The sequence below is a fragment of the Aulostomus chinensis genome, chromosome 3, assembly GCF_037954235.1.
Source record: "Aulostomus chinensis isolate RoL2024-O1b breed Wild chromosome 3, RoL_Achi_v1.0, whole genome shotgun sequence".
NCBI lineage: Eukaryota > Metazoa > Chordata > Actinopteri > Syngnathiformes > Aulostomidae > Aulostomus > Aulostomus chinensis.
This window is the reverse complement of record NC_141322.1, coordinates 2,680,953-2,706,054: the sequence shown is the minus strand read 5'-3', so window position 1 is coordinate 2,706,054 and position 25,102 is coordinate 2,680,953. Positions and strand designations below refer to the sequence as shown.

Below are 25,102 nucleotides of genomic sequence, written 5' to 3'. Positions count from 1 at the left end.
GCCTCAGTGCGCTGCACAGTGTGAGTGCAGAGCTGAGAGCCGGCCCTTTAAGAGCCCCTCCCTTCTCTGCTCGCTCTCTGCCATCTCTGTCAGAGCTGAGAGCAGAGCTGAGAGCAGAGCTGCCAGCTGGCCCTTTAAGAACCCCTCCCCCGCTGCACTGTGTCTGATCTGTGCTAGAGTGGATAGAGTGGAGGATTAAGAGAAATGTAGTGTGTAAAAGGTGAATAAGTCGGCATACGTTGATCAATAGTCACACAAAATACCATATTTTTGTAGGGATTTTTGTCAGGAATACAGTGGTGTGTTTTTAAAAGCTGTGGAATGTATGGTGTAGATGTGAAGCATTTGTTTGACAGTATGTACCCTGAGAGGACACGCTCTCCCCATAGACATCCATTGTAAGGCGAAAAGTGTCTCCCCCACTTTGACGGCTCATAAAATCCAAACCGAGCGCGTAGTATATTAACCTTGAACAACTTTTAATCAGCACAGTTGGGAGAGTAATGTGTGAAAGTTTGGAAGACCTGGCATTTACGGTTTAGGAGGAGATAGATTTTGTTCGGGGCGCAAAATTGTCCAAAATTAGACATTCGTGTCCAAATTGTGGACATCCTGTTACAGTTAGGTCAGGGGTGTGAGTGTATGATTTATCCGTCTTGATGAGACGAGTTCAATGGTGTTTGTCCCAAGTCTGTAGGACATTCCTACAGTCTGTGGCGTGGTTTTTTGTGTATGTAGGTGGCGCTATTGAGTAGACCGCCTCTTTTTTTTTTAATTATCGAATTTTTCGCTGCACCCGATGTGCTTACCAAATTTGGTGAGTTTTCATGCATGTTTAGGGGGTCAAATTTACTTTTGAAGTGGCGAGTGTGACTTCGAAACATAATAGGGTCTTCGCCAGGGACTGGCTCAGGCCCTAATAATACCAAAAAACTTTACAATTTCAGATAAAATTTTTGCCACCATAGGTTTCAATGGGGGACCTCACCCCCCTGTCCCCCCCCGGACCCTCCTGTGATGTTTTTAGAGGCCTGTGATCCTCCTAAGTGTGTGTTTTTACTGCTTTTAGCGCTGACTTCGTGTCTCTCTGACTTCGAAACATAATAGGGTCTTCGCCCAGAAGTACCTTCTGGCTCAGGCCCTAATAATAAAACGGAGCAATTTCAGATATAATTTTGCCACCATTGGTTTCAATGGGGGACCTCACCCCCCTGTCCCCCCCCGGACCCCTCTGTGATGTTTTTAGAGGCCTGTGATGCTCCTAAGTGTGTGTTTTTACTGCTTTTAGCGCTGACTTCGTGTCTCTCTGACTTCGAAACATAATAGGGTCTTCGCCCAGAAGTACCTTCTGGCTCAGGCCCTAATAATAATATTAAAACGCAGCAATTTCAGATATAATTTTTGCCACCATTGGTTTCAATGGGGGACCTCACCCCCCGTCCCCCCCCGGACCCCCCTGTGATGTTTTTAGAGGCCTGTGATGCTCCTAAGTGTGTGTTTTTACTGCTTTTAGCGCTGACTTCGTGTCTCTCTGACTTCGAAACATAATAGGGTCTTCGCCCAGAAGTACCTTCTGGCTCAGGCCCTAAAAAGAATAATAAAACGCAGCAATTTCAGATATAATTTTTGCCACCATAGGTTTCAATGGGGGACCTCACCCCCCGTCCCCCCCCGGACCCTCCTGTGATGTTTTTAGAGGCCTGTGATGCTCCTAAGTGTGTGTTTTTACTGCTTTTAGCGCTGACTTCGTGTCTCTCTGACTTCGAAACATAATAGGGTCTTCGCCCAGAAGTACCTTCTGGCTCAGGCCCTAATTAAAGCTGCAAGCAGCGTTGTTAGGGCCTGAGCCCCCGCCTAACCGCGGCCGGATCGCCGGCCCGAATCCAACGGTGTAATCGGCAAATCCCTAGGCCTTGTAGTTTAGGAGATACAAGCCTCAGTTCGCTGCACAGTGTGACTGCAGAGCTGAGAGCCGGCCCTTTAAGAGCCCCTCCCTTCTCTGCTCGCTCTCTGCCATCTCTGTCAGAGCTGAGAGCAGAGCTGAGAGCAGAGCTGCCAGCTGGCCCTTTAAGAACCGCTCCCCCGCTGCACTGTGTCTGATCTGTGCTGGAGTGGAGAGAGCGGAGGATTAAGAGAAATGTAGTGTGTAAAAGCTGAATAAGTCGGCATACGTTGGTGAAAAGTCACACAAAATACCATATTTTTGTCGGGATTTTTGTCAGGAATACAGTGGTGTGTTTTTAAAAGCTGTGGGATGTATGGTGTAGATGTGAGAAGCATTTGTTTGAGAGTATGTACCCTGAGAGGACGCGCTCTCCCCATAGACTTCCATTGTAAGGTGAAATGTGTCTCCCCCATTTTGACGACTCATAAAATCCAAACCAAGCGCGTAGTATATTAACCTTTAACAACTTTTAATCAGCACAGTTGGGAGAGTAATGTGTGAAAGTTTGGAAGCCCTGGCATTTACGGTTTAGGAGGAGATAGATTTTGTTCGGGGCGCAAAATTGTCCAAAATTAGACATTCGTGTCCAAATTGTGGACATCCTGTTACAGTTAGGTCAGGGGTGTGAGTGTATGATTTGTCCGTCTTGATGAGACGAGTTCAATGGTGTTGGTCCCATGTCTGTAGGACATTCCTACAGGCTGTGGCGTGGTTTTTTGTGTATGTAGGTGGCGCTATTGAGTAGAGCGCCTCTTTTTTTTTAATTATCGAATTTTTTGCCGCACCCGATGTGCGTACCAAATTTGGTGAGTTTTCCAGCATGTTTAGGGGGTCAAATTAACTTTTGAAGTGGCGAGTGTGCCTTCGAAACATAATAGGGTCTTGGCCAGGAACTGGCTCAGGCCCTAATAATAGTGAAAAAAACTTCACAGTTTCAGATATAATTTTTGCCACCATAGGTTTCAATGGGAGACCTCACCCCCCTCTCCCCCCCCGGACCCTCCTGTGATGTTTTTAGAGGCCTGTGATCCTCCTAAGTGTGTATTTTTACTGCTTTTAGCGCTGACTTCGTGTCTCTCTGACTTCGAAACATAATAGGGTCTTCGCCCAGAAGTACCTTCTGGCTCAGGCCCTAATTAAAGCTGCAAGCAGCGTTGTTAGGGCCTGAGCCCCTGCCTAACCGCGGCCGGATCGCCGGCCCGAATCCAACGGTGTAATCGGCAAATCCCTAGGCCTTGTAGTTTAGGAGATACGAGCCTCAGTGCGCTGCACAGTGTGAGAGCAGAGCTGAGAGCTGGCCCTTTAAGAGCCCCTCCCTTCTCTGCTCGCTCTCTGCCATCTGTGTCAGAGCTGAGAGCAGAGCTGAGAGCAGAGCTGCCAGCTGGCCCTTTAAGAACCCCTCCCCCGCTGCACTGTGTCTGATCTGTGCTAGAGTGGAGAGCAGAGGAGGATTTGGCAGTTTAACTGACAAACACAGTCATAACTCTGCATATGTTGGTCAAAAGTGTAATGTAAAGACATCAGTTTGTAGAGTTTTTTCTCAGGAATTCAATGGTGTGTTTTCTGAAGGTGTGAGTGTTTTAGTTTAGAAGCTACAAGTGTTTGTTTGAGAGTATGTACATGAGGGCAGAGAAGCGCCAATTGTGGTTTCCATGACTACAGTAAACAAATCTCTGCCATCTCTGTCAGAGCTGAGAGCAGAGCTGAGAGCAGAGCTGAGAGCAGAGCTGCCAGCTGGCCCATTAAGAACCCCTCCCCCGCTGCACTTTCTTTGATCTGTGCTCGAGTGGAGAGAGTGGAGGATTAAGAGAAATGTAGTGTGTAAAAGCTGAATAACTCGGCCTACGTTGGTGGAAAGTAACACAAAATACCATATTTTTGTAGGGATTTTTGTCAGGAATACAGTGATATGTTTTTAAAAGCTGTGCGATGTATGGTATAGACGTGAGAAGCATTTGTTCGAGAGTATGTACCATGAGAGGACACGGCCTCCCCATTGACTTCCATTGTAAGCGTGAAACGTGTCTCCCCCACTTTGAGGGCTTATAAAATCCAAACCGAGCGCGTAGTATATTAGCCTTTAAAGAATTTTGAAGAGCACAGTTGGGAGAGTAATGTGTGAAAGTTTGGAAGCCCTGGCATTTACGGTTTAGGAGGAGATAGATTTTGTTCGGGGAGTAAAAAAAGTCCTGATTGACAGTTTTGTCCAATTTGTGGACATTCTGTTGGAGATAGGTGAGGGGTCAGACTTTAAGAATTGTTCGTCTTGATGAGACGAGTCCAACGGTGTTGGTCCCATGTCTGTGGGAGTTTTGTGTGAGGAGTTATAGCGCGCGAAATAAAAAAAAATTATCTTTTTTTTTTTGGCTCCCTAGGTGGCGCTATAGACTTTTGTGGCGTTTTTGTTTTTGATTAGTGAATGTTGAGACATACCGAACGATTGTGCCGAAATTCAGCGAATTTCATGCATGTTCAGGGGGTCAAATTAGATTATGCGCGTTATGCGCATTATGCGCATATAGCGCGCACTCATTGAGAGCAAGAACAGTATAATACCAGGTTTTGAATGGGTGTGTATGTGAAAACTGGCTCCGGGCCGTCTGGCCCAGTTGCCTCATGGGTGTTGGGGGGGCCTGGGACACTGTTTAGTGTGTGTTTTTAGTGTTTTTAGTGCTGCTAATGTGTTGCTCTGCCGAGCAAACATAATAGGGTCTTCGCCAGAAGTACCTTCTGGCTCAGGCCCTAATAAGAAGAAGAAGAAAAAAACGCAGCAATTTCAGATATAATTTTTGCCACCATTGGTTTCAATGGGGGACCTCACCCCCCTGTCCCCCCCCGGACCCTCCTGTGATGTTTTTAGAGGCCTGTGATCCTCCTAAGTGTGTGTTTTTACTGCTTTTAGCGCTGACTTCGTGTCTCTCTGACTTCGAAACATAATAGGGTCTTCGCCCAGAAGTACCTTCTGGCTCAGGCCCTAATAAAACGTTACAATTTCAGATAAAATTTTTGCCACCATTGGTTTCAATGGGGGACCTCACCCCCCGTCCCCCCCCCCGGACCCCCCTGTGATGTTTTTAGAGGCCTGTGATGCTCCTAAGTGTGTGTTTTTACTGCTTTTAGCGCTGACTTCGTGTCTCTCTGACTTCGAAACATAATAGGGTCTTCGCCCAGAAGTACCTTCTGGCTCAGGCCCTAATTATAACTCACTGATAGGTTTCATTATCATGGGCTCATTGATGTATTCAACAAATAAAACAAGTGCCAGGCACAAAAACTCGGTCAACAATTTTCTGTAAATCATTTTCTGGAGGCAAATATCTTTGGGATCAGATCAACTTCCAGGTTAAAATGTGTAAGTAATTTTTCTCTAAAACAAACTGGGAGGTAGAGGCTTTAGTTACCGGGCTCCTCTACAGTGGAACCAGCTCTCTCCATGGGTCAGAGAGGCAGACACCCGAACTACGTTAAGTCTAGACTTAAGACCTTCCTCTATGACAGAGCTTTCAGTTAGGACTGGTTCAGGTAGCTCTGAACCATTGATAGCTATGCTGCTACAGGCTTCGACTGCTGGGGGACACATCTGGTTACATGGAGCCCTTCCCTCCTCCCCTCTCTCCTCCTCTTCTCCTCCGCACATTTTTGGAACTGTCATTACCATTACCTGTTGCACTTTGTAGTTTGGCTTCCTCTGTTGCTCACCCTGAGGTTTCTCAGATTTTTTCCTGTTAAAAGGGTTTTCTATGGAGTTTTTCCTCAGTCGATTTTTATTTATTTTTTGTAATTTTTTTTTGAAATTGTATCTTTATTTGGAATGGACACGTAAAACACATGGCGCAGCACTAATTAGGACAGTCAAGATAACAGTCCTTCCATTTTTTGTCAGAGCGCATCAGCAACCATCCTCCTCTTAAGAGTATCAGCTCGATGTTTATGAAGCTCTGTTATAGAGAGTGTTGATACAATTAAAAGGGATTTAGCAGACAATTCACTGGTCCGCTGTCGCTATTGTGAGGAAAATTTAAAAATGATCATGCAATAATTAAATCAGTAAATTGAAGTAAGAATCCCTCATAGTGACATCACAGGCTAACATGCAAGGTGTAAAATGTTCCAAGGGTGGACAGCGTTGGGAGGCAGCTGTGCTCTGAGAGGCACATGGACGCGTGAAGGGAAGATGCAGGGTCAGATCAGCTCATCCTTTATGTGTCAGTTGGAGTCTGATGAGCAAATGTGATGGCTTCTTCAAATGAGTTGGATATACGATTTTTTTTTTTAAATTCACAATGTTGACATGTAACCCCGCCTCTCGCCTGAAGGCTGCTGGGATAGGCTCCACCTCCCTCAACCCTTAACAGGATAAGAGGTAGAAAATGGATGGATGGATGGAATGAAGCAAGTTACTGCCCTCCATGATGCTTTCTACCATATTGCTGGTTTCCGGTGCTTCCAGTGCATTCATGTCGAACGTGATAAAAACAACAGGCAGCTCGTCCAGTCACAACAGGAAACTGGGTGATCTGGGTTTTGCAGTTATGTAAACACACTTCGGGTGACTTAAATAGATGCATGAGCGATCGACTCACCTCTGACAGGGGATGGTATTTGTAATAATCGTTCTCCACTCTGTTGCACACATTAAAAAAAGATTACACGCATGAGAAGCTCTTCCTTCTTAACAATTGTTAATTCTACCAGTAGACATGTCGATTGCCTCTTACTAAAAGTAAAACTCTGATCTAGTGTCTGCAGCTTTGTGACTTTACAAAATATAGTACAGCAATGTTCAAATTTTCCATTGTACCATAAATGTTTTGTACAAACAGATTTTAATGTTACAGGATTGCAGTAATTCAGATGTACTATGAGCTCCAAGACTGTTTGAAAAGTACTGATATGCATAAATAAATACATTTCATCCCAGAAACATACCACGCCTCGTAGTATTTTGAGTGAACCTATTCAGCAGGTTCCTAGAAAAATAGTGAGAGCAATGTGGAAGATGAATATGTGTATGATCTTAAACTTGCTCTCAAGCAATGAAGGGTTCAGTATCTTGCTCAAGGACACTTGGACATGGTCACCAGAGGAAGTGAGGATGGAACCAGCAACCCTTCGGTTGCTGGACGGACCCTCTACCTCTGAGCCATACTGCCCACTGAAAAAAATATATAACCATAAAATGATGGCATACTTGGCCGAGCAGATTGATCGCCCCACCTCCACCTGGTGGTCCAGCAGGCTCCGTTTGTGTACACATTTACAGTTTAATTGAGGGGTCAAGAGGTCACTCGCCCTCTTACTGCATTAGATTTTGCAATTTCTTAAGGATGCAATGGACAGCATCTTCACCTCTAGCAGGTGTCTCCCTCCATCCTACTGCACTAAGCAGCTCCTCCAGTTACCATGCTGACACAACGAACCACACGGCCAGAGGGGGAACAGCAGTCATAAGACAGACAAGGGATCTGGTTTATCTCCTTGGGATGTACTTGGTGATGATGTCAGACACGAGTGATAACAGCATGAACCTGTCAGAGGCTGAGGTTCCTGTTATTAGTCAGCAAATACTGGCTTACCTGTGTGGGAGAAAGAGACGACCTCAGCTTGGCTTTTCAGCTGCTTCTGGTCCTCCATCTCAGACCAACGTAGAGATGCTGTACCAATATTGACCGTCGTCCTCCAACCCCAACCTTCTTGCTGGGGGGCCACAGTGCTGACCACTGCTCCACTGATCACACCAAGCACAATCATCCATCCATCCACTGTCTTCCACTATTAAGGTTCCACCTTTTAAGGGTCACGGGGGGTGGAGCTGGCTACAGGCGAGAAGCGGGTTCACTCTGGACAGGTCGCCAGTCCATCGCAGGGCCAACACATAGAGACAGACAACCATTGGCTCTCCCAGCCACGCCTACGGTCAATTTAGAGTCTGGATTAACCTGGTCCCTCTTGATGTCTTTGGACTGTGGAAGAAGCTGGAGTACCAGAGAGAACCCAGCAGGAACAGGGAGAACATGGAGACTCACCCAGAAAGATCCCGCGCCCGAGCCAGGGCTCCACCCACAACCTTCTTGTTATGAGGTGACAGTGCTGACCACTGCACCACCGTGCCGCCACCAAGTACAATCATCGTTTACTTATTTTCCTTTGTTTTGAATGCAATAATGGACTGAACAGTTATATCATATGTAGTGACTTTATAAGCTGATGATGATGGAGTATCGTTAGAACGTTAAACACAGCTCTGACTCGGGGCACCACTCGTGTTTTTGTCTCGTCCAACGAGAAACGATCAGTCTCGGGTTATAGCTAATCAATGAGTTCTTTGCTCTCGCCTGAAGGCAGCTGAGGTAGGCTCCACCCCCTGCCACCCTTCACAGGATAAGCAGTACAAAATGGATGGATGATTGTGATTGCCAGGGTCCAGCCAAATATGTAAAAAAATGACACTTCTCCTGCCACTAGAAGGCAGCACCCGCGGCCAATCACGCTTGAAGCACTTTGTGGCACTGACCAATGTCCTGTCTAAATTCTAGCTTGTGCTGTATGTTGCTTTGGACAGAAGTGTCTGCCAAATGAAATGTAGAATTGTAGTAACTTTTGGTGATTTCTGTCATATCAGTTCTGTTCAGTAACTGCTCGTTTGTGCTCGGGAGGAGTGAGTGACCCAGTATCTGCCACCTAAACCCCCTGAATGCGTATCAGCTGCTGTGCTGCCCTCCTCGGCCTCTACACCCTCCAGACCACGAGGCGGCGATAAAGTAAAACAGACAACAGACGTGAAACTGAAGTTACTGCTGTCGTTGACCGCTTGAGTGCAGCGACCCTCGTCTGGAGTTGTTAGTGCACTTCTCTCCGGGTGCTTCATCACCTCACAATGCCTTCGATGCAGGTGTTGAGAGCCTGTGTCAGCCAGCGGATGGCCGCGGCCGTGGAGGAAATCATGGGCATGTTTGAGAGCGCGATAGGCGAGTATGAGGCGGAGATGAGCCGCCGCTGGCTGCTGGGGGACGCGGCGCTGCCTGACACCGAGATCGACCCCCGCAGAGGTTTGGCTCTTTTCCCACGTCTCACATTTGAAGCAAGGCGAGCTGAATGAGTAGTCCAGAGCAGTTTGGTGCGAGTTGTTCGCTCCTACACGAAACAGACGCCCTCCCTCCGTCCGGCTAATGCTACCGCTAGCTAGCTAGCTAGCTAGCTAGGTGGCAGGGACCGTCGGAGTTCGGTTTGCCAGTTGTTTTTTCGGGTCAACAGAACTAGAACCCGCACAGCATCAACTCTGTTCTGGGAGGGAGACAGTGTACCAGGACACAAACGCACATGGCTTTAACACCGTATAAATGAAGTTAGTCAACGTTACGGGACCATTTTTATCCACTGTCCAACCGCGTGGCGGAAAAGAGCAGATGCATGTTGCGTAAGTCTCCATCCAGGGGGAAGGTGCTTGTGTCTGAAGTGGCAGAGCTGGGATGTGGATTTCAGGGAGGTTGAGAGACGAGACTGACTCAAACAGACCAACATCTGTCTGTCGTAGCTGGGACGAGAAGACCAGGAGGAGCTGCATCTGCCTGCCCCCTGACGGAGGAAGATCCACACCAGTGAGCACCATTGACCATCACTAGTCTGTGAGTTCAGGTGACGAACTGTTCATACCCAAGGCATCAGTAATAGTAGTATTACTACCATTGGGGGGCGTGAAAAGTACTGCCATTTGGTGCGCAGGCCCACACAAGCGCAGTGGTGTTTCGAGTCTTTGACCATCATGTGGGCAGCAGGTTTGTCTTCAGCCTTCCAGGGAACCTCTGATCTTTGGGCACTGATGAGCAGCCAGGATTCAGGATTCCTGTCCGTTGTGCTCAACACACAACAACTGGACACACAGCTGGACGCTTCCCGCGTTCTGGGAACACATTCTAGAGGGGTCAACAGGGCGTAGGAGTCATCCTTGTTTTCACCTCTGGATCAGACTTTCTGCTCTCCATCTATCAAACCACTTCACTCTGCAGTGCCTCATGAGCATGATTTTTATTTTCCCAGCTCAGTGGTTTTATTCCAAAGAAAACCCGACTCCCTGTATGCAGTTCCCTCGCTCTCCTGGCCGTGGGTTCATCCTGCCGGCGTTCGTGTGCTGTTGTGAAGGAACGCTCTGTAGATGGATGGTTTCACCCACAGCGGGGAAAGGTCGCATTTTTCTCTCTTCATACTCAACAGGCAGTGACATAACAATTAACAGCTGTGAAAATAAAATGTGTGGTTTGAACGAAAGCGTGAAATTAAAGAGGAAATGATGCAATCTCATGTTCCCTGGCTGAGTTGCGTAACTCTAGACAAACAGTTGATATTTATTTAGTTGAAGTTCGGAGAGTGAGAAGCAGAACTGCCTGAGCGTTTCCTGGCTTCGGAGGAGAAAACCAAGGATTTAAGAAGGCAACTTCGCAACAATGAAGTCAGTGGCTGAGAAATCCCACAAGCTATTTCATCATACATGAAATATGAAAACTAGAGTGCATCCAATATTTTATGAAAACAACACCATGAGCTGGGAAACGGAGGTAATGAAAACATGTTTTGTTTTTTCTCTCGTTGCCACAAACGTTTCGCAGAGCTCACAGAAACTCAGCTGAAGTGGGGGGGGGGGGTGGGCGGCATAGCCAACATGGAACTGCATGGCCCGGTTTTGGAATCTTGCGCCTGAAGGGAGCAGTCATCGCTCTGACTGTTGATACACATTCCAGCGTCGGTTCAGGACACCACACTCACTGTCCGTCACAGACTCGGGCATCTGGCTCATTCCTGCTTTGTTTCCTCTGTTTGTGTCTCAGGTGCGTCTCAGCATATCGAGCCACTGCTAGTCAAGGTAACAATCCCACTCAAACATCAGGACGGGAGCCCCAGTTTGGACCAGGAGGACCCAGAACCCCCACTCATTAAAGTGGAACAGGAGGAAGTCTGGACCAGTCAGAAGAGGGAGGACTGTCCAGAACCAGAGTCCCAGTTCCCTCCGAGCTCTGTGAAGACTGAAGATGAGGAGGAGGAACGGCAGTTACCACAGATTCAAAAAAGAGCAACTGAAAACCCTGCAGGGGCGGATCCTCCAGCCTGCAGCTCAGGCGAACAGATGGACTGTGGAGGATCAGAAGCAGCTTCTGACATGGATGGAGCTGCTTCTTCAAAAGCAGACAGCAGTTATCAGGTTTCCCTTTCACTCTGCTCTAAGACAGATGACCGGAATCACATGACTGACTCTCAGCCATTTTCTGATTCAGGGAAAAACGGTAATCAGCGCTCTCATAGACATAAAAAGCTTTGTAAGTGCTCAGTGTGTAAGAAAATGTTTCAGCAGAAGCAGGATCTGCTCAAACACACTGTATGTCACATAGGTGAGAAGCCGTTTGACTGTGTGGAATGTAGCAGAAAATTCAACCGAAGGGAAAGTCTATGCAGACACATGAGAACACACACAGGAGAGAAGCCTTTTACTTGCTTGATATGTGGAAAATCCTTTGCCTGGAATTTATCCCTAGCTTCCCACATGAGAACTCACACTGGGGAGAAACCTTTCTGCTGCTCCGTATGTCAGAAATGTTATAATGACAGAGCGAATCTTCAGAGGCACATGAGAACACACACAGGAGAGAAGCCTTTTCATTGCTTAGTTTGTGGTAAAAACTTTAGACAGAGTTCTACATTAGTTGCTCACATGAGAACTCATACTGGGGAGAAACCTTTCAGCTGCTCCCTGTGTGAAAGGAGTTTTAACGATAGAGCCAACCTGCGCAGACACGTGAGACTCCATGCTGAAAAATCATTTATTTAGACACAGATTTAGGTAGATCTCTTTGCCACACAGCAGAATACCCACCATCCTCTGTGCCCATTGGTGCATGGCCCTCCAGGGCCACTAGGGGCCGTTGTTCCTGAGCGTTTCATGACCTGGCATGGGTTGGAAGGCATTCCCCCCACTTCCTCTTCTTGTAGTGTGTCTCAGCAGGGTGCAGTTGCTGAGTTCTCAGGTTCAATTGGTGGCAGTAAATTGGACTTCCAGACCATGATTGGCAGTAACACACTTGGCCAGGCAGGCCATCCAGGTAGGAAATAGCACCCAGAGCACCAACTGTGTGACTTCATGTGTTGCCCCTGAACAGGAACGCATGCTTGCTCTTTGCCCAGAGACGGCAGCGGCGGACACCTGAAATAAGTTGCTGGCTGGAGTCTTCTTGCACAACAGCTTCCCATTGAAAACCACGCTCAGAGAATGATGGGCCCCCGCTGAATTACCTGAGAACATCAGAGACGACCTGGAACGTGTGATGCTGCAGTGCACCATGAGAAGGCCCGTGTGTTAAACCCCACTGACCCTTACTGGCTGTTCCTACGGGCGCCGTTAAGTGGCAGGAATCTTCATCATAAACCAGCTGTGTCCCCAAGTGTGCACCATGTCAGCAGCCCTCCAGCAGAAACACCCACTGAGTGTTCGGATTGGGACTTGACACAAATTTCTGCTGCCAAATAAATGCAGCCTTGGTTATGAATTTTGCACCTGTCCTGCAAACTCCATCAGGGGCAACACAGACACTTTGGCTTCACTGTTGGAGAGCTCTCATGTGTCCATCTATCAGTTTCTACACTCAGGAAGTTGTGTGTGAGTCAACTTGAACCTGACTCCTGCTAAAAACTCAGATTAATAGAACATGTTGACCCTTTCATAGCTGATGGATGGAAATCCTTTACTGACACTGTGTAAGGAGAGAAGATAGAAAATAAACAGTGTGTAGAGACTCACAAGGTGGTGTCATGTCTATGTCAAGAGGATAAAATGCAATAAAGTTGTCAAGTTAATTTCCACTGTGGTGGTTCCTCAGGTGTGGATCTCTCTTCAGCTGTGAATGGTGACACAAACGCAGTTTAGCTCAAAGTGAAACGAGACATCAAGGATGAATTTGAGCTCCTGATGCGCTGACTTTATTTACTATGTTTTGTTTTTTGAAAGGTGACAAATCAGGGTGATAGTTGACATCCAGCGTAAACTTATGATAACTGGAGGATCCACCCTACCTCCAACTACTACCTCTGCTGTGCCTGAACCTCCAGGCCCAGGCTCCAGCGAGAGTCCTGCTACCTCCAGGCCACAGCAGCAGCCCACGAGCGAAGCATTAGCATCCATAAGCCAGTTTGACATTTCACTCAAAACCCTGGGCTCTGCTGGGCCCTGGTATTCAGGACTGTAGCCCTGAATAATTCTAAATCTCCTCTTTGAGTGGTTTCTCACTGAAAATATGATGTTGTAATTTTGTATCATTTGTGAACACCGTGCAGGCACATATTGATACGTCTGGCTTATTTCTGCATTATTTCCTGTGTTTGTATCTCAGGTGCGTCTCAGCACATCCAACCAGCCACTAGTAATCAAGGAAGCAATCCTGCCGGAGCCCCAGTCTGTACCAGGAGTCCCCAGAGCCCCCAGCCTTGAATGAGGAGAGAGGACACTTTCAAAAGACAGATTCCTAGTTTCCTCCAACCTCTGAAGATTGAAATTCATGAGGGGAAACCTCAGTTCTCCCGTTTGAGCGTAGACCCACTGAAAATCAAAGAGGCAGATCCTCCAGGGTGCAGCTCAGTGACAGACAGATGGACTGTGGGGCATCAGAAGCAGCCGCTGACTCAGTTTCCCATTCTCTGGCCTCTAAGACAGGCGACAGGAATCACAGGACTCAGTCTCAGATTCAAGGAAGAACAGTGTTCAGAGCTCTTATGGACAGAAAAAGCTTTATTGGTGCTCAGTGTGGAAGAAAATGTTTGACACGCAGGTGAGACGCAGTTTGACTGTTTGGAGTTTGGTAGAAAGTTGAACTGAAGGACACTTGAGAGAAGCTGTGCACACATTGACATTAAAGATTTAGACCAAAAGGAAATCTGAATGAATGCAAATGAATCCACACCGGAGAGGAACCTTTCAGTTGCAGTGACTGTGAGTTCAGCTGGCACGCGAATGTGAAACCCTGCAAGTGTCCTGGCAAGGAAGTACGTGAGGCTGCAGAGCGGAAGCTTCAGACGACGTGTCCAGATGTTACTGGAAGAGACACCGTGTGTCCACATCCTCGAGGAGGAAAGCCTCTGAGTGAGTGAGTGTATTTATACGCACAGTTAGAGCTGTGTGGAGGTCATATTTGACGAGGCTTTTTGATTGGCTACTGTTGTTGCCTGGGTTCGTCCTCCTGGATGGCAGAAGACGAGTGGGGACAGCTACTGTAGGGGCATCCGCATGGGACGAGAGAGAAGCAGCCGGTGGATGAAAGAGACGGACGGACACAGTCTTCTCTGTCCTCGTGTCACAGCTGCTGGTGCTGGCCTGGACCCGTCCAGGGTTTGGATCCTCGCAAGTTTAGTTTTTGTTGAAATTATATTTGTTTTCAGCCATGGAACTTATCACTCACATTTTCTCCTTCACTGCTGCTGCTGCTGTTCAGGGCCTTGTTTTATATCCTGCCTTAGGGACTGCAAATGTCCTGGGTCAAAAGAGGGAGGGGGCCCCTGGTGATGCTCCTGGACCAGGATGGGCGGCCCCAGTAAAGTCCGCAGTGTCTCCTCTCAGTGGGACAGCATCTGAAATGGTCCCCCCTGTGAATTTGGAGTGTGTTTCTCCACTGTCCATCCCATTCTTTGCAGTAAGAGGCAAGAACAAGACTGACAGAAGACATCTGACCTCCATATTCCACACAGCCAAACGCCACTACTTGTCTGACGTTGTGCTGCACCTCCAGCAGGGAGGGCAGCTGGTCACCCTGCATCCTCCTCATCCTGCGGCGGTCATGATGTCACTAACGACATGAGCATGAAGGATTTGATTTACAAGAATCAACATCACACCAGTGTTGACAAATGAACATTTTGGAGTGAAGCCCTGGCAAAGCTCATCTAAACCCACCCACAGAAATAAATCTTTTTTTAAATAAACGAGATGGTGTTTTCACTCTGGGCAGTAGGTGGCGCAGTGGTGTCATGTTCTGTTTTTTCCCAGTGGCTGCAGAAGAAAGGTAGGTTTGAATGTTGTGATGACGCAGGTTGAAAAAACAAAACCCCACTGGATCAAAACTGAACGTTAACTGATATTTTGAGTTGTGTGTGAGACCGTCGGGTCAATTCTCACCGTGACTCCAGGGTCCAGGCTGCTTCTCAGGTGAGTCCCAGAACATCAGCTGCTGTTGTCTGAGAGCAGATTACAGGCTGATGTTGGCTCGCCGAGCTGGCCTGCATTCACACTCACCAGCTAACGAGCCAACTGGTCAAAAGTACCGGAAAGAATTCCAGTTGAAGTGGTCCCAGAGCTTCTGGCAGAATTTGTCTGAGTGAAATCATTTGCAGCAGAATCAGCTGTTCTTGAAAATAATATTGTGTTGTGTAACTCATAAATATTTAAGAGTATCACTGTTTTAAATCGGAATATCATACAGAAACCATAAAGTTATTAATTGTTATCCGGTGAAAGAGTGAAGAGCGGCTGCAGGCGTGTCATCTTCTCACTGGGAGCTGAACCCCCTCAGTGGTGTAATGCCAGTGAACTGACACTAGAGGGCGACAGAGTAAAAGAAGTTCCAAACTACATCGCCTTAGAATCCATCCATCCATTTTCTACCTCTTATCCCGTTGAGGGTGATGTCTCTGGACTGTGGAGGAAGCTGGAGTACCAGAGAGAACCCAGCAGGAAAAGGGACAACATGGAGACTCACCCAGAAAGACCCCGTGCTCCAGCCGGGGCTCCACCCTCAACCTTCTTGCTGGGGGGCCACAGTGAGGACCACTGCCTGTTAAGATTGACATTTTTTTTTGGGGGGGGGGGCCTAAAATAACTCCTCATGATGTTTTGTCTCCAGTTTTTTGTTTTCTGAAAAATTTGAAAAAAATGACTTGGGTGATTATTTAAAAAAGGTGACAATTTGAAAGTGTATAAACTTCATACAAAGGGGAGCGTGGCTCAGAGGTAGAGTGGTCATCAAGCAACCGAAGGGTTGCTGGTTCTCTCCTCACTCCCCCCAGTGACCATGTCCAAGTGTCCGCGAGCAAGGTACTGAACCCCTGATAGCTCCTGATGGCCCCGCGATGGACTGGTGACCCGTCCAGGGTGAACCCCGCCTCTCACCCAATGTCAGCTGGGATAGGCTCCACCCCCTAACCCTTCACAGATGAACAGTAGAGAAAATGGATGGATAAACTTCATTCAAGCCTTAAATACATATCAGAAAATGCAAAACCCAGTATCCACGTACACACAGTGAAAGCTTGTACCTGCCAAACAGTGGCAGTGGTGGTTGTGCCGGGGTCCTCGGTTGGTGGGACTCGCTGGCTCGGCTGAGAGAGGAGAGGACTTTGATGACTTGAAATGTTCATGACACTGAACAGGTTTAAGTGTATATTATGAACGCAGGTGGATAAGATCTGCCTGGCTCACGGACTGAAGTGTGAACCTGTCATAAAGCAGGACCATCGACCACCAGGCGTTTGCGCTCCTTCTCTAGAGGGGCCGGGAGCTGCAGCTCGGGCCGCATCCCCCCGGGATGATGATTATGTGACTCACTGACGTCTGCGTACTGGTACCAGAGAACCAGGAACCTGCTGCGGGGTTCTCTTGGTCCTCTGACTTCAGTGGAAAATCATCTTTGCCTGACTAACAAACAATGAGACAAAAACTGAAATGAACAATAGAACTAAAATACAATAGAGCGGAAGAAGCAACTAGAGACAGGTGAGCGGACAGGTGAGCGGAGGGCTGACAGGTAAGACAACAGAGGCAGGAAGTTGAGTCACACCTCAGTCATTGTAAATCTTGACACTGTCTATATCCATCCATCCATTCATTTCCTATACTGCTTAACCGTTAAGGGTCTCTGGGTTGGGGGTGGAGCCTATCCCAGCTGACATTGGGTGAGAGGCTGGGTTCACCCTGGACGGGTCACCAGTCCATCACAGGGCCATCAGGAGCAATCAGGGGTTCAGTATCTTGCTCAAGTGTACATGGACATGGTCACCAGGGGACGTGGGGATCAAACCAGCGACCCTGTGGTTGCTAGACGACCTCCTGCCTCTGAGCCACACTGCCTCGTTGACTAAACCTTCATGTTGCAGGTCATTGCGATTTAAGTTCGGTCATGTAGATTCAGAACTGGCGGGCATGGAAGCAGCGATGGAGGAGACGGGGAAGGGGAGGGGACTCACCTGAGTCCACCGCCACCTCGCCAGCTGGATTCCTGCTCCACAGGGGAATTGAACCAACGACAGAATCTCATATAACGTCACCTTCTTCAAAATAATTGCCTGTCTTTTTTGAGAAAATAATGAATTGTCCATTCATCAGATTTGAAAATCATCACCGTCGCCATATTTAACAAGCTTGAAAACGTTAGTCATTCAAACACAGGACAGGAGCAAGCCTGCAGAGAATTCATCATTTTATTGTTTGTATTTTGTCCAGCAGCTGGTTTGTTGCACGCCGCCTCACAGTTTGTTATACGATTAAGTCATTTTTTGACAATTTTGTTTTTGCCTACGTGGCACAGTGGAGCAGTGGTCCTCCCTGTGGCCCCCATCAAGAAGGTTGTGGGTGGAGCCCCGGCTGCAGCACGGAGTCTTTCTGGGTGAGTCTCCATGTTCTCCCTGTTCCTGCTGGGTTCTCTCTGGTACTCCAGCTTCCTCCACAGTCCAAAGACATCAAGAGGGACCAGGTTAATCCAGACTCTAAATTGACCGTAGGCGTGGCTGGGAGAGCCAATGGTTGTCTGTCTCTATGTGTTGGCCCTGCCATGGACTGGTGACCTGTCCAGGGGGAAGGCTGCTGGGATAGGCTCCACCCCCACCACCCTCAACAGGAGAAGAGGGAGAACATGGATGGACGTTTTTGTTGAAAACAAATTCTTATGATTTTTTGTGTCCAGTTTTTGTTTTGTTTTTCTGAAAAACTGAAAGAATGACATACTTGATAATTTGAAGAAGGTAAGGATCTGTAAATACTGAGGGAAGAATTCATAGCAACATTGATTTTTTTCTTTCATATTTCACAGCTGGTAAGACGAATAGTTGATATTTTGTTGATGTTATCAATATACAAACAAGTTTTTATGATGTTTGTGTTCCGTACGTACTGAAAAATACATGTAAACATTGTGAATTTACAAAAAAATCGTATATCCAACTCATTTGAAGAAGCCATCACATTTGCTCATCAGACTCCAACTGACACATAAAGGATGAGCTGATCTGACCCTGCATCTTCCCTCCTTGAGCAAGATACTGAACCCTTCATTGCTTGAGAGCAAGTTTAAGATCATACACATATTCATCTTCCACATTGCTCTCACTATTTTTCTAGGAACCTGCTGAATAGGTTCACTCAAAATACTACGAGGCGTGGTATGTTTCTGGGATGAAATGTATTTATTTATGCATATCAGTACTTTTCAAACAGTCTTGGAGCTCATAGTACATCTGAATTACTGCAATCCTGTAACATTAAAATCTGTTTGTACAAAACATTTATGGTACAATGGAAAATTTGAACATTGCTGTACTATATTTTGTAAAGTCACAAAGCTGCAGACACTAGATCAGAGTTTTACTTTTAGTAAGAGGCAATCGACATGTCTACTGGTAGAATTAACAATTGTTAAGAAGGAAGAGCTTCTCATGCGTGTAATCTTTTTTTAATGTGTGCAACAGAGTGGAGAACGATTATTACAAATACCATCCCCTGTCAGAGGTGAGTCGATCGCTCATGCATCTATTTAAGTCACCCGAAGTGTGTTTACATAACTGCAAAACCCAGATCACCCAGTTTCCTGTTGTGACTGGACGAGCTGCCTGTTGTTTTTATCACGTTCGACATGAATGCACTGGAAGCACCGGAAACCAGCAATATGGTAGAAAGCATCATGGAGGGCAGTAACTTGCTTCATTCCATCCATCCATCCATTTTCTACCTCTTATCCTGTTAAGGGTTGAGGGAGGTGGAGCCTATCCCAGCAGCCTTCAGGCGAGAGGCGGGGTTACATGTCAACATTGTGAATTTAAAAAAAAAAATCGTATATCCAACTCATTTGAAGAAGCCATTACATTTGCTCATCAGACTCCAACTGACACATAAAGGATGAGCTGATCTGACCCTGCATCTTCCCTTCACGTGTCCATGTGCCTCTCAGAGCACAGCTGCCTCCCAACGCTGTCCACCCTTGGAACATTTTACACCTTGCATGTTAGCCTGTGATGTCACTATGAGGGATTCTTACATGAAAGATAGAACCAGAAACAGTGACAGAAGAGGCAGCACGCCCCCACACCTCCACTGCATGACACTGCTAATCTCACTCCTCTCATCTTTCTAGATGGAGTCGAACCTTTTGTGGAAAGCCCTTCATTAAGCAACAGTCCAGGTGTACACGCATCATGAGAGGTGGACAAGAAAAGGCAAGTGATGAAATCATTTGCCGGTTGGTTCCAGGCCATGAAAGCAGGTGCCTCGTCAGAGAGCTGGAAACCTGCAGAGCTGCATTCCGCTCTAATCTTCACCTCCGCTACAGCGTGGAATCAGGGTGTGGGTGAGGTTGTGACATTTTGGAGAGAAGTTTTCCAGTCATTACAGGCTGCAACACATTCCAAAGGTCTTGGCTGAGTGGGATTGTAGGAGACACATGTGCTGACATCACAGCAGCATCTCCCCACTGCTGCTGCTTCATCCTCCCCCGGTCGAGCAGCCGAAGACGAGCAACGCCACAGCACCGGATTAAAAACAGCACATGCTTTTCATTCCGGGTTTTAGAAGTAAAACACTTCTCCTGTCTTCTCACTTCAATTTACTGATTTAATTATTGCATGATCATTTTTAGATTTTCCTCACAATAGCGACAGCGGACCAGTGAATTGTCTGCTAAATCACTTTTAATTGTATCAACCCCGTGCTCCAGCCGGGGCTCCACCCACAACCGTCTTGCTGGGGGGCCACAGTGAGGACCACTGGTCACACGACGTGAAATATAATGAATTTCATCCACTAGCACGTTTTACTTTTTCAAATCGTTTGTTTTTTTCCCCCCTGCAGGGAGGAGATTACCCAGTGCCCACATTGTCATTAAGCATCGCAAACGTGACTTGAAAATGACTTCACACACATGTACACACACATGATTGCACACAAACACACGCACACAAACACGCGTGCCTGTGCACATGCACATGCACACACACACACACACACACACACACACACACACACACACACACACACACACACACACACACACACACACCAGGCAGGTACAACAACTCCCTGATAAAAGCTCTATAACCATGGTCACATGTCCCAACACAGGCATCATTAAAGCAGTGAACTGCAGTGTCTTCTCTGTACGATTAAAGACTCAAACCAACAACACAACAGCTGTGCAGTGCAGGAACCCCCCCCCCCCCCCCAACCATCGTACCTACAGAACCGAGTCCAGCCTCCCAGATCAACACGGCTGCTGCAGCCAGCAACATGTATGACAGCACAGGCCCCGCCAGTAGGGTTAGTGGTTGATCATAAATGTGCACTCTGAAAACAAGTCACAGCCTTGCCTCAAGATGTCTGTTTCTTTGTCCACCCCACATAGCCGAGGGGGTTCGGTTCCAGTCAAGACACCAAGTGTAGCTCCGTGTGGTCATTAAACAGGGTAGATGAACCCCAAAGAACCGATTTACTGATGAGAGAAGGTCTCTCCTTCTCCATCACATACAAAGCAGTTAACCAGCAGCTGCTTCGTCACGTCCCCTTGTTTTCTCTAAACCTGATTATTCCCTGTTTCATACCAATGCCTGACTTTCTGGCCAAGTGCCACAACGAGACCATGGATCACAGGCGGACGGACCGTCTATGTCAGACTGCTTCATTTCCCAGACACAATACCGAGGTGTTTTCGTCCAGCTAACACAACAACGACTAGTACATAAATGCAGCTCACACTGGCACTGGCCCCCCTCAGCTGCAGCAGCCATCAACGAGGAGGACTTGGGGAGGATTGTGATCGGACCATGGGGCCCCCTCACGGGGGTGCCACTCACTGCACCGCACAAACCTGAGAGCAACACGACATGTGACCACCACTCTTACACAGTGTATGTGGGAATTTGTGTGTGTGTGTGTGTGTGGGGTAGCCTGAGGGGTGCTGTCTGTCTCTCTTTTAGGAAACGATTACTATCAACATTCCCTTCACTCACCTTTGCCCTGAGTTTTGTTCTTGGTTTGTGGTTTTAGTGTCGCCTCAGGTTCATCTGAGGACCAAGAATAGCACCTGCACGTTTAGCATTCTCTCCATTCTACAGCCGGTGTTTCATCTGCTGCCCCTACTAATACCTGTCCCACATCAATGTCGTCATAGCCTAAATGTCATTGATGCATTAACAAAAACTGATGAATCATGTTTGCCGACTGCATGTTTTCAGATTTCGTCCGATACGAGATTGAATTGACTCAAACGACTGAAAAGAGTAACAACAAAAGGAGTAACGTGTCAAACTATGATGACTGTCCAGATGTTAAAAGTAAATCCGAATGAGCAGCTGCCCAAATTAGTTCTCATGAACTTTCCTCAATGTCAACAGTTGCGATTGAATGAAATCAGACTAAAATTGTAAAGGTTTTACTTGACAAAGGCTGAAATCCTCAGACGTGTCGCCAACAAAAAGATTTAATTATTAATTTAACAAAAACAGTTCACAAATGACACAGGACTGAGACGAGGACTAAGCGAGACAACAGCTGCCAGTCTTCTCAGTGCAGGTCGGCCGCGAGTCGAACGCCACAAACACAGCAGGTAACTTGCCGTGCGACCTGGGACGAGCTGGAGGAGCTCTGCCAGCACCCGGCGTGGCTTGTTTTGGCCGTTCTAATCAAACTTGGCACAGAATCTGCAGCGAAGTCAAATAAACTGACAGCATTACAGCACTAAACACACAAGCTGACCTCATTCAGTCAACACACTGGGTCAGATGTGTTTGCGTGAGGCGATGGAGATGGTGTGCGCAATCAATACAGCACTTATCTGCTTCTTATGATAGTTCTCTTCTCCTGTACGGTGCGTGTGGATCTATACGTCCTCCTCTACGCGCTACTCTGTAAACAGTCTTGTCAATGTCATCCCGCTTCTGTCAAATAATGAAAGAGCAGCTTGATGACGTGTTTATCTGTCTCAACCTAGTTGTCCACTGATAAAATCCTCCCCCAGTGCCAAGTTTTTTGGCATCGGAACACGTGGCTGGATGCTGCTATTTTTAGAAAGGACCAGCATCACATTCATATCACCCACATTCTCTCTGTGCCCGTCTGTGCGGGGGGGAAGGGTTGCCGTGTCATGGGAAGATGGGCATGTCATGGAGGACAGAGGGAAGAATTTAGCGCAGAGAGGAAAGTCTGAACAAATTACTGACAAAGCTTTTTGACAAACTTTCGATAAACTTCTGATCTACAAGGCGGATATCAGAATCTAATAAGACAGAGAATAACTGATTAAATCCAACGTAACACACAGAGACACAACCCAGCCCCGAGTGGTGAATGGTGAATGGTGTGAAAGTCAGAAAAACAGAGCTGATTGGTTTTGTTGTTTAGTTTCTCTGGAAAAAGTGGAGGAGGCAGGCGGGGAGGTGTGGCCAGCTTCATGTGGAATTCCCCTGAACTCACCTGAGTCCAACCACACCCCCAACCCCCACCCCCACTCCTAGCAAGGAATATAAAAGCAGTGCGGTGTTAATACAGGAGCAGGTGCATAACGCCTTCGAGACGGAGGTGAGACAGAAACAGCGAGACGAGAGTGCTGAGACTGAAAGTGTTTCTAAACTGAAACGGTGGGATCATAGGACGCTCGCTCACACTGTGGATTGACTTGGATCTTTATTTTGGACATCATTTTGGCTGTAACCAGGTAAAGAACATGAGGCAGCAACCTTTTTCACTCTCACACTGAGGTCGTTTTTGTGATGAGCTTTGGAGTCAGTTTGTATCTCCTGGTATGTTTGTCAGTGTCTCCATGGCGTCGCCCTGCCTCAGCAGCGTTCTGACTCACGCAAACCTCACCATGTACCCAACTGGCGCCCCTGATGTGGTGCCACAGGAGCCCAGTGCGGTGCCCATCACCAGCAGCCTGCAGCTCAGCAACCCCACATACAGCTCCATCGTGGACCACGGTAAGAAGAACTGCTGCTGTCACACTTCTCTTGTCTCTGAAACAGAAACTGCTGGTCCCTGGGCCGCGCAGCCTTCGTTAACCATTAGAGTCTCCCAGGCACTTTCATCCGAACTCTTATCACCATGTAAACACCACCCTTTATTTTCAGACTTCACGCAGCACAGAACTTTGCTTTGACCTCTTTTAGACACCGTCAGCTCAATCATTTACCAGACCGTTAATGTTTAACTCAGCTTGAGCGTCAAAAGCTGCCACCTCATTGCTGAAACAACTCCGTCTTTGTTTGTTTGACCTTAAAAGACATAAACCCAGAGCTGGCGAAGATGAAGGCTGGTTTCAGTCACATGACTGATATCTGAGGGGTAGATTTGGGAAGGGCAGGGTAATGAAACTGAAAGTATTCGGAGGATTTTTTTGTAGGATTTTTTCTAAGCAGACATGCCGACTGTTCTCACTGACGTTACTGATGTGAGTGCAGCAGCTCTGACAAGTGCAGCCATGTGACTCCTCGCTGTCTCTGTGCAGGCCAGTGGTACGGACACATCAGCCCACAGTCCTGGACTGCAGAGAACGTTCTGCAATGGATCAGTGACCATGTGGAGCGCACCAAGTTTGATGCCAGCACGCTGTGTCTGACCTACTGCACCATGGATGGACCCACCTTGTGCCAGATGAACTTTGACCAGATGATGGGGGTGTTTGGCACACAGCTAGGCCAGCACCTGTACCAGAATCTGCAGGAACATAAGACCAAATATGGTAAGGAGGCATCTGTTGTAAAACAGACGGACAGGAAGATGCCCTAAGGACCAGTAGAGTCCATCTCCTGGATAACCGATGGCTAAAATGTTCTCTCCTGGATGCTTTTCCCTCCTAGAACTCCAGAACCTGACAGGACCAGAGCTGAGCGAGACCTGTCAGCTCCTGGACAACTTCCTGGACAGCCTCAGCTTCCCTTTGCTGAGCACTATTAAAATGGGCCAAGGTATGTGATGTATAGAGATATCACATACAGCATTAAATGTGTGTGTAAGTCACGGGGTTAACACTGTCGCACCCCCCCCTCCCCCCACAGATGAAAGAACCATCAAAAAAGGACCGGTAGACTATGTGGAGGAATTTGAACTGACCATGGGATCCATGACACCTCTGAGAGAGGAGTACTTATCTGATAATCAGTCCGACAGCGAGTACAGCTCCTCCCCCAGCAGTGAGTATCATCACCCTCTCTTCCTCATCCTCACTCATGTCCCACTGAAGGATTCTCTTTACCTGACAGTCCTCTTTGATTGGTCTTGTCAGGTGGCATGTTTGGCTTCTGCAGCCTGGCCTCTCCAGAGTCCGGCAGCAGCGAGTCAGACCCGGAGTTCTCCTACCCTCGGATTTCAAGTGAGTAAAATCTAATTGTTTGGAAGACTGTTCGCATTCTCAGGTGTCAGTGAGCTTCAACAAACATCTGACAATTAACTCTTGTCTTGACAGAAGTGCAAATCAAAACAGAGAGAGGAGAGTCTCAAGGCAAGCGGCCCCGGGGGCGACCTCCTAAAGTCAGCAGCAACCGCAGCAGCATTTATGACAATCCAAAGAAAACTAAGCACGGTGAGGCAACACTGCTGTGGCACTGATGACTTTGCATCCATTTTGCATCTTTAGCAGCATTTGGCCTGTTCATGTTTATACATCTGTGCACATGCAAACACATTTTGCTGACTGTGGCGCTCTGCTTACCTGCAGCACCCCGAGGCACTCACCTGTGGGAGTTCATCAGGGACATTCTGATCCACCCGGAGAAGAACCAGGGCCTGATGAAGTGGGAAGACCGCCGTGAGGGTGTCTTCAAGTTCCTCAAGTCTGAGGCCGTGGCTCAGATGTGGGGCCAGAAGAAGAAGAACAGCAGCATGACCTATGAGAAGCTCAGCCGCGCCATGAGGTGAGTTCAGGCTTTGGCCAAAAC

General features: G+C 47.5%; 2 protein-coding genes across 5 annotated transcripts in view; both read left to right on the top strand.

The window, feature by feature from the left end:
• The first annotated feature begins 8,722 nt into the window (after window positions 1-8,722).
• On the top strand, window positions 8,723-14,868 carry LOC147267383 (uncharacterized). Of its 4 annotated transcripts, none has more exons than XR_015112238.1 (3): window positions 8,723-8,994; window positions 10,768-12,033; window positions 12,116-12,772. XR_015112238.1 is itself a non-coding variant. In XM_086200560.1 (3 exons), exons 1-3 carry the CDS (start codon window positions 8,823-8,825, stop codon window positions 13,413-13,415), a joined length of 723 nt encoding a protein of 240 aa, XP_086056686.1. In that variant the 5' UTR covers window positions 8,723-8,822; the 3' UTR covers window positions 13,416-14,868. The 4 variants fall into 4 exon arrangements, 1 of the variants encoding a protein (XP_086056686.1); XM_086200560.1 differs by lacking the exon at window positions 12,116-12,772 and adding an exon at window positions 13,318-14,868 and having other exon boundaries at window positions 10,768-11,220; XR_015112239.1 differs by lacking the exon at window positions 12,116-12,772 and adding an exon at window positions 9,480-9,570 and having other exon boundaries at window positions 8,850-8,994; window positions 10,768-10,917.
• Window positions 14,869-22,733: 7,865 nt separating this feature from the next.
• Window positions 22,734-25,102, top strand: part of elf3 (E74-like factor 3 (ets domain transcription factor, epithelial-specific)) — a 3,477-nt gene continuing 1,108 nt past the window's right edge. Inside the window, exons 1-8 of the mRNA XM_086200559.1 lie at window positions 22,734-22,884; window positions 22,983-23,146; window positions 23,674-23,907; window positions 24,026-24,133; window positions 24,224-24,358; window positions 24,451-24,537; window positions 24,631-24,747; window positions 24,883-25,078. Of these exons, the coding sequence (XP_086056685.1) occupies window positions 22,990-23,146; window positions 23,674-23,907; window positions 24,026-24,133; window positions 24,224-24,358; window positions 24,451-24,537; window positions 24,631-24,747; window positions 24,883-25,078 (1,034 nt within the window). The 5' untranslated portion in view covers window positions 22,734-22,884; window positions 22,983-22,989. The remainder of the gene's footprint in view (window positions 22,885-22,982; window positions 23,147-23,673; window positions 23,908-24,025; window positions 24,134-24,223; window positions 24,359-24,450; window positions 24,538-24,630; window positions 24,748-24,882; window positions 25,079-25,102) is intronic.

What these genes read in the sequence shown, in the direction of transcription:
- LOC147267383 (XM_086200560.1), top strand. Translation starts at nt 8,823, where the DNA reads ATGCCTTCGATGCAGGTGTTGAGAGCCTGTGTCAGCCAGCGGATGGCC. An exon ending in CGAGATCGACCCCCGCAGAG is followed by an intron (nt 8,995 to 10,767) that starts GTTTGGCTCTTT and finishes TTTGTGTCTCAG; the next exon opens with GTGCGTCTCAGCATATCGAG. An exon ending in TTCTGATTCAGGGAAAAACG is followed by an intron (nt 11,221 to 13,317) that starts GTAATCAGCGCT and finishes TTTGTATCTCAG; the next exon opens with GTGCGTCTCAGCACATCCAA.